This window comes from Lipophrys pholis (genome assembly GCF_963383615.2).
Source record: "Lipophrys pholis genome assembly, chromosome: 5".
In the NCBI taxonomy this organism is placed as follows: domain Eukaryota; kingdom Metazoa; phylum Chordata; class Actinopteri; order Blenniiformes; family Blenniidae; genus Lipophrys; species Lipophrys pholis.
In genome coordinates, this window is record NC_137628.1 from 10817021 (window position 1) to 10826268 (window position 9248).

The following is a 9248-nucleotide window of genomic DNA, read 5'->3' on the forward strand; positions in this document are numbered from 1 at the left end:
AAAACTGATTTCTCAAAGAGTAATAAGCACAACACAACACAACACTGAGACCTGAGCTGAGATATCAATGATACTTTCTTCAAAGCAAGCAAACTAGCATTAGTTACAGTTATTATGGCACTACGAAGATTAAATGGAATTGTATGTGGACCCTGAGCTAAAATGAGTATGACAACAATGGTTTAAGGTTTCTGTGAAGACATTTAAAATTGTAGCAGAGTAGAAAGAAAGGCATGAGTAGCAGCTCAGAGTGCTTACTGACCAGAGCTTCTCATCAAGAGAGCAGCTTAAAATACAGTTAAAAGGACAATTAAAATACCAAAATCACACTTGGTAGGAGCAAGCTAGCTGGTGGTTAAAAGGGTCAAATAAAATACAATTTTGAAAAAAAAAAGGTCAAACCCTGTTCGGGATATAAGGAACAAATAAAGGAGTAAATACAAACTGGGCTCTTAAGAAATAAGAATAAATAAACAAATACCAATGCAGTGGATTTCACAAAAGATGATCAAAAGTAAGAACTGCATGAAGACTTAATTACTTTCAACAAGAGGATATTTATTTTCATTGCTGTTTGTTTGTCAGGTAAGGATTCAGATTCTGATTAAATTTGGCACAGTACCAGACAACATGCAAAGAGAGAAATGATTTAATTTCACATCATAGCCTGGATACAGGAGAAAACTTAACCTTTTCATCTGACAAATAAATTATGAATACATTTTTTAAAAGCCATTTAATAGGCTGATTAGTAAAATATTACATTTTGAGACAATTATTGATAATCAGGCTTCAGATGTGCCAACAGTTTAGAAACATCTTTACTATTAAAGATGAAAACATAAAGCAAAAAATTATCCAACAGGTCAAATTATAAATTCTACCAGGGACATGAATTTGAGCAGTTTAGAACCTGTTTCACTGACTTTTGGTTTAGAGACATAAAGTCAACAGTGTGCACTGCCCTCTACTGGATGTACTGATTAAAGACCATGACAATGTGGGGGACGCGTCACAACATTTGAAACGCTCGTAGCATTTCATCTGCATTAAAGAAGCCAATTTAGGCCTTTATATTCATGTGTGAGCAGAAAATACAGTACACAAGTCTCCATCGTCTCACAGAGCCTCCCCTCAAACCGTCCCTCCATCTGGGGGGCTGAACAGTAGAATGAATAATATAATAATAACTGAGTAAAGCCGCCACAAAACCTGCTGTTTGTATCACCTCCAGATAAAGTTGGTACCTTGGCAGCCGTCAGCTGGTGTCCGAGCAGCACGTACGTGACGAAGGTGAGGATGGAGATGACCACCGGCAGCGCGCCCCAGGTGTACACGCACAATGCGTCCAGGTACTTGACAGCCTTCAGGTGGGAGAGCTCTTCTCGACGACACTCGGACACCTTCTGGGTGAAGTGAGGCTCCCAGCTGTAGAACTTGATGACTCGGATCCCGAAGAGGATTTCTGTCATCAGCTAACAGACACAAGTCAAAGGTTAAAGCCAAACATCTGAATTCATTCCGTTAAATTTGTCAGACAGCAGCAAACACCTATTAGCCACAACATTAAGACCACTAATAGGTGAATAATGTCAGTTGTATCTTTATCATGGCACCTGTTTATTGGTGGGATAAATCAGGCAAGTGGTGAACGTTGTGCTGAGGGTGTCAAACATACAGCCCGCGCCTCGAAAACTGGCCGGCCAGAGAGTCAAATCCGGTCCACCAGGTGACCCTCTTAAAAAAGCCTATATAAAAACATTTTTCCTACATTGTGAAACAGCTCTCACCTTGACGCGGTTGTCCTTGCACCTGAGCATGTGCTTGTTGTTGCTGAGGATTCGAGAAGCGAGGAACTTGTTGAAAGGCACCAACAGCAGTGCCACGGCCAGCCCTCCCAGGAAGGCCACGCCCACCTGCAGGTACAGCAGATACAGGGTGATGGACAAGCGGAAGGGCAGGCTCCAAAGCTCATGGAAGCTGTTGAAGAAGTTGACCACGCGGTCGGTGTCGGTGCTCATCAGGTTCACCACCTCCCCCAGACTGCAGCCGGCCAGGCCGCAGCCACTGACCCGCAGGGCTTTGCCGTAGATAGCCGACACGAGGGCGGCACGTGCCGACAGCGCCACCTTGGACACCTCAAAGACGAAGATGTTCCTTAGGACGGAGCAGAAGAGAGTGGAGGCGAACAGCCCCAGAGCGCACCAGATGCCCCTGCTGACGGGAGCTCCTTCCTCCTCCATGTAGTTCACCAGGCCGTTTAGGAGAAGAGGCCCGGCGAAGCTAGACATGTTGACAGTCACCTTCAGCACTCCCAGGGCGCAGTACCGCAGTCCGAACGCCTTGCACAGCACCCTCAGTAATCCCACCTCGCCGTCCAGCTCCAGCGATTCCTCCTGGTACCGAGAGCTCCAGCTGCCGTTCAGGAGCTGCCTGCCCACCGGACTCGGCCACCGGTCCTGCCCCTCGCTGACCGTGGACCCCCGTCGACAGGCTTCCCAGCACTCGTGGAAGTACCTACACACCACGCTGGTGCGCAGCTTGCGGGGGAGGTGGTACACGTGGTCCACACTGTCCAGGTCCCCTCGCTGTCCCCGTCTGAGCAGCGGGGTCAACCACAGGTAGAACAAGCGGGACAAGCAGCCGCTCCCGTCCTCCGCCACCATCTCCCCCGTGTCCGGGGGGGCGCTCTGGGAGAGCAGCGGCGATCCGTCCACAGCATTGATGTATAGCGTGTAACCCGCATCACTGATGCAGGGAAACACAAACGCCAGGAGGTAGAGCATGAAGAGCAGCGCCCGGGCCGCAGCGAGGACAAACCGTGCTAACTTCAGAGGCTCTGCCGGGTTTAAATACTCCTCCTTCTCACAGTAAAGCATGAAGGTGATGACGAGGTGAGGAGCAGAGAGGAGCACCAAGATGGGCAGCAGGGCAGGGCCTCTGGTTCTCCGGTAGGCCGTCCTCTGGAGCACCATCACAGCACTGGAGTGGACCAGCCAGGCCAGGACAGCACAGCCGTCAGAGAAGACATGCAGGTACATGTCGGCCTGCTGGAGGACGCTCACCACGACCACATCAGCAGTGAAGAGCGCGGCAGCCAGCAGAGCCGAGACCAGCCTGAGTGTCCAACCACAGGGAGGAGGAGACCGCAGGAGGCTGCACCTGAAGGACACACACACACACACACACACACACACACACACACACACACACACACACACACACACACACACACACACACACACACACACACACACACACACACACACACACACACACACACACACACACACACACACACACACACACACACACACACACACACACTTCAACAAAACTGAACGGGAATCAGGTGGCAGATTATGATGCTTTTGTAATGTTCTCACAGAATTTAAAATGACGACATGGATGTTTAAAGGAGAGAGAGGGGAGGGGCTAATAGTTAAGGTTTTAACAGTGTGTGTATAAAAGTACAATTCGAATAATAAAAATGTGACAAAATACAAACAAACCACAGAAGAAACCTTGCAGCAGGAAGCAGTCACATGTATCAGTAAAAAAGTCCATTACAAAGACCTTAAACTCTGACTTTGGGATGAAACTTTTTTAGTTTAAACAGTTTTAATATGTTTTATCCGTTATTCCAGCTTGTGGGTGCAGCAGATTAGAAACAGAAGATGAAAAGACTTCACCCTTCACTCCTTTTGATCCAGATGTCAGGTTATGTTTACCCAACAATGTTTTTGATTGAAAACGCAAAACCTTTTTTGTGGGTCTGTATACACATCGATGTTCAGCACCACTGAAAATGGGCCGTTATAAACTTTTTGAAAACGTTCCGAATGCGTCTCCATGGAAACGGGGAGAAAACGAAACTTTTCTGAAATGCTGCTTCTGCACAACACAACTATAGTAAATAGTTCTTCTGCACATGCTCAGTAGCTGGACAATCAGAACAATGTTTCCTCCAGAGTGTCATGACTCCCAGTCCATATTCTCCTGGGACCTGGTAGTTTTATAGTTGACAGTCACTGAAATAACAATCCAGCTTCATCGTCTCTCCATTTGAATGTCTGTACAGTCCCATTGTGAATGTTTAGAGTGGATTGTTCTCTGCATGTGTGTGATTTCATTACGAAAACAGCCACCCACTAATGGTCCAACATGCAAACTATATTGTTTGTGGGGGTTTTTTCTGTTTCCATAGAAATGCACATTTTCAAAACGTTGTCATATGAACTGAAAGATTTTGTTAAATAAAAATAAAAAAATACTTTCAATTGAGAACTTGTCAAGTAAACAGGGTCCAAGTATGATACAGATGTGATTGTGATCCAGGTGTGACTTACCGTGCCATGCCCAGGTAGCAGGCACTGAAGACAGCCATCCCAGCATGGGGCAGAGCTCCGAGGACCAGCTGGTTAAAACAGGGGCTGATGTTTCCATCCTGCCACAGAGGAAGAGGATTGTCCTGGTCCGTGTGACAGAGACCTGCAAGAAACCCCGCCGGCCCAAAGTCCCTCATCCCTGCTCCTATTTCACCCCTGCCATCATGGCGAGAATCTGAGGAGCACAAAGAGCATGCACATTCAAGAGAAGTAGAATTTTTACCTGTTGTAATGGAGAGGGAGGCAGTTCAGAAATAGTATATTCTAGAAGCTGCTTCAGAGACTCACACAACTCCATCAGCCAAAATGCAACAAAACATTTTCACATGAAAGTGCCATAGGGGTGCTGGAGCTGATCTCAGCTGAAGTCAGGGTTGCTGGGACAGGTGAGCAGTCCATCACAGGACACAGTCACAATGACAAGCTATCTAGAGTCACCAATTAACCTCACATGCATTTTTGGGTTGTGGGAGGAAATCAGAGTACCTGATGAAAACCCACAGACTCTTGGGAAGAGCATGTAACGCTTCACAAAAAAGCACAGCCTGGATTCAAACCTCCAAAATTATTCCTATGAAGCAGCAGCTTTAAGCACAATACCAACAGTGATGCAGTGGGCAGCACCACCACGTCACAGTATATGTGGATTACTCTGGAGTCCATTAATTCTACTTCTATAGTTTATTTAACCTTTTCAGGAGTCTAAAAATGATTTACATCATTCACACATTAACAGATCATACAAAGAGCTCACACAAACCACTGAGAGCATCTTGTGCTTCAGTGCCTTGCCCAAAGACACTCTGATTGGTCAACATTGCAAGGTGGGCAATTATACTACCAACAAGAAGATAACCCCACTCCACCAGTCACTAACTGGAACTTCTTTACTGAATACAGTCACATTTATTAAAACTACAGAAATGTTATTAAAATTACAGGGAATGATGCAGTTTATTAAAACTACAGCGGCGTTTGGAGCTTCCAGAGCGATCACAGACACAATTCATTAAAACTACAGAGATGTTTTGAGCTTCTCTACTGAACACCACACATTGACAGATGTAAACAAACGACGCTAACCAACTAGCTCTGCTAACCAAACCTAAAATATTTAACCTGCTTTTTTTGTCACAGCAAAGAGAACGCATTAATGAGCTGAATGAAACACAGAAGAGCTACAGCTGCTGTTAAAACACAGAGTAAGACTTAGAATACTACATAAATAAGAGAAGAAGCCTTCAAATGTTACCGGTTTTCACACAGCTTGGAGGAAAATCAGTCGCGGACTGATGACGCAGGCAGATCATACCATGAATCAGCTCTGTTGGGAGGAAGCATGAGAACGCATGAGGAAGAATGTTTTGTCGGTCCTTTTTGCTTTTTTTTCCTTAATTTTAAAATTTTTAAAAATAAAAAAATTTTGATCCTCATTTGTATTTGTTACAGTTACAATCTTTAAGTTCATGCGTGGAGTTTAGGTTTAAACAACTGTATTATTTGTGAGCAATGCCTGTTAAAGTTGTTTGTTTTGTATTATGTCTGATGTTTGCACTGTTTGGAAGTTCCCCTATTTGTGTAATAAGTTCTGAAAAAAAAAAAGGAAGCATGAGGAAGAGGGGAATTAAAACATCAATTTAACATCAATATGTTATCATTTAACTTGAATAAACACCAATTTGAGGTGTTTGAAAACATTATTAGATGAATATACAGAGAACTGAAAATGTTTATATATTAAATGCTTATCAAAACAGCTTCACAGAAACAGTTCTCAAATGATCTGATAATCTTCAAATGAGAGACTGAAATCTGAGTCCTCCAATACCTTTGACACTTTGGATCATGATATTTTAATTGACCACCTTGACACCCGCGTGGGCATCAAAGTCACTGCACCTGTTTGGTTCCAGTCTGACCCCTTGGATCAGTGGTGTCAAACACATTTTAGGGGCCACATGCATCCCAATTTCATCCTGAGTGGGCCAGACCAGTAAAATAATACCATAATAACCTTAAGAAGTAGTGAAATGTCCATAAAGCACCATCCAAAATCCAAAAATCAATGTTTTATATAAAATTCTGAATTTAGAATAGAAATTCTTTCTTAATCCCAAAAAGCAATTCTTGCCGGGCCATATTGGAGCCTCATACAGGCCGGGTGTGGCCCACAGGCCTTATATTTGACACCCTCCCTGTATTGGTCTTCTCCATGTGGACTCCAGTCAGAACTGCTTCAGAGGTCAGCTATTTTTCTCTCAATTGAATCTCTTTCTATTTTTATTCAAAAGAATTTCCAAAATACCTTTAAAGCCTCCAACCACATCACTATGATGCAGACTCTCAGGTCACGACCTTTGGGACTGTCCTACAGTAAATATTACAAACCAAAGGTGAGTGAGGCTTTTACACTTGGATTTTCAAACAGCCTGTGGAGATAAGCTTGGCACAATCTGTGCAGTCCTTCAAGAAAACCTCGTTAAAACTTTTACTTTTACTGTTCTATATGTCTTTTCAAGTCACCTTGGAGCAGCAAAATAGTGTAATAAAGCCGATAATGCTATAATCTTGGCCATTTTAAATGTAACAAAGTCAATGGTGTGCTAAGAAATTGAAGCTAATGTTGAAATAACATTTCACTAATCATTTAATAAGTTTTAAATGAGTCATTTCAGCATTTCTGTTATTGAGCCTTTTACGACAAATGTATTACAAATTGCACATTTTCTGTTGAGTCAATAAACCTAATTTCAATACTTCTATATCATTGTGTCCAGAAGTTATTTGACAGATCAAAATGAAGCTGCCGATATAAAACACCCACTGATTTCCTAAATGAAAACATGACTTTCATACGACTGTAGATATTTCAAATTTGACGTTTCAGTGTTAAGCTTCTGTGATTCTTCGTAAACTATTAGATTTTAGTTCCTACTACTTTATTTTTGTATTTTTAAACATACTATTAGACAAATGCCAACTTGTTTCTTCTTGTTTTGAACAATAAATTGTATTATATATATTATATACACATACATTTGACCAAATAAACTGCATGTCATCCAAAATATAATCGGAAAAACAACAGAAAGCGATTGACAATACAAAGTTATGATAATAAACTAGAAATAATCCAAGTCTAACAGTGGGGAAATGAAGGAGCAGTCGTTACACAGGTTCGAGTTGTTTATTGAGGTCGACTGTAGAAAAGGAGCAAACTTTGTGTTTTAGCACCTTCGTACAAAATAAACTGCTGGTTCTCTTTTGTTCTCCACTCACACACAGGAACTGGCTGGAGAACACCGCGTGTCTGCAGGAGGAGAAGCCTCTCTCATTGTGGAGGGAAAAACATGTTAGAATGAATTACAGTCCACACTTTGGATCCGGGGAAATTCAATCACTGCGCATGACGTTAACATGTAACATGAGTTAAAAACACTTTCCTTTTTTTTTTTTAATACAAATCCTGTTAACCCGGAATTAGACATGGAAACCATCCTTGAATACTGGGAGCAGCTGTCTAAGGCATCTTTATTTCAATAGAAAAAAGATCTAGAAGTTGTATACAAAGCAGGAATGACGCTATACAATGTCACATTATATTTTATTCCTTACACACTGTACAAAGTCCGGTTCCTTCCCGGCCGGCTTCGCCGACCACAAAACTAGGCAGCTTATCTCTTTTCTGTTTCGAGTGTCCTACATTTACCGTGTCAGGCGGACACACACTGTATTTACAGATAAAAACATAAATATGAGGCAGCTCTGTCCATCCGGGCAGACTGCGGTCACACTCTTTCAAACAAACACCAAATATTGGCCACCCGAGGATTCTGTTGTCTCTGTGAAGCACGTTAAGGAAATCTTTCTCAAAGTGCTTAAAAATGAATCTGACTGCTTCCTTACTTTAATAAAGCAGTATTTGTTCAAACTTGACCTCTGTTTGATGCTAATTTAACCCCATATTGTCTCGTTGAATCATGGGTATTTTTGTACAACAAACCGAGGTTAGTAAAAGATTTAAAATAAAAATCCCAGGACATGAACCAAAAATCCATCTGAATGGTTTCTGCTAACGGGAACTTCGTTGAATATCGTACAGATCGTCTGTATAGAAGCACAAATTAAAGCTATCACATACAACTGTGTTCATAAGTTATGTACCCTGGCAGTATTTATGATTTCTTGTCCATTTTTTCAAAGAATATGAACGATAATACAAAAACGTTTTCCTTTCACTGATGGTTAATCGTTGGATGAAGCTATTTATCATCGAACGACTGCGTTTACATTTCTTAAATCATAATGACAACAGAAACTACCCAAATGACCCTGATCCAAGTTTACACCCCCCAGTTAATACCCTGTACTTTCCCCCTGTAACGTCAATGACAGCTTCAAGTCTTTAGTGGATCTTTATTCTCCGATGGTGAAGCTGCCTATTCTTACCTCCGGTTCCTGTAAATGACAGATCAGATTATGAAGGAATAAATACGTCTATCTTTCTCCACCAAGTCCACACTTTTGCTAACCATCTCCAATCTAACCAGCCAATATGTCGGACCGAGAGCCAAACGAAACAAACATTCTCATTGGTCGAAATCATTCACTGATCCGTTTACCAATTCTTTGTAGAAGACACGATTCATTTCCTGTTGTTAGCGAGACAGTAGCAAAATATTTGGTTTCAATACGATTCGATACTAATCTAACTTTTCGTCCTTGATGATGGAAATAAGATGTCGGCACCTCATCCTCCCAAAAGGTTTTTCAACGAGTTTAGACGTTTCATAAAAATGACCAAGTTGAATTTTAAATCTGCAGAAAATTGCTCTGCGTGACGAGAGGTTGACTTGGACT

At 42.3% G+C, this 9248-nt stretch overlaps 1 protein-coding gene across 1 annotated transcript in view; it reads right to left on the reverse strand.

Annotated features, from left to right (window-relative positions):
• abcc10 (ATP-binding cassette, sub-family C (CFTR/MRP), member 10) overlaps positions 1–5677 on the reverse strand; it is a 28049-nt gene extending 22372 nt beyond the window's left edge. Inside the window, exons 1-4 of the mRNA XM_080462950.1 lie at positions 5641–5677; positions 4350–4563; positions 1791–3162; positions 1248–1475 (exon numbers count right to left, since the gene is read on the reverse strand). Of these exons, the coding sequence (XP_080319076.1) occupies positions 1248–1475; positions 1791–3162; positions 4350–4525 (1776 nt within the window). The 5' untranslated portion in view covers positions 4526–4563; positions 5641–5677. The remainder of the gene's footprint in view (positions 1–1247; positions 1476–1790; positions 3163–4349; positions 4564–5640) is intronic.
• Between the last annotated feature and the right edge of the window lie 3571 nt (positions 5678–9248).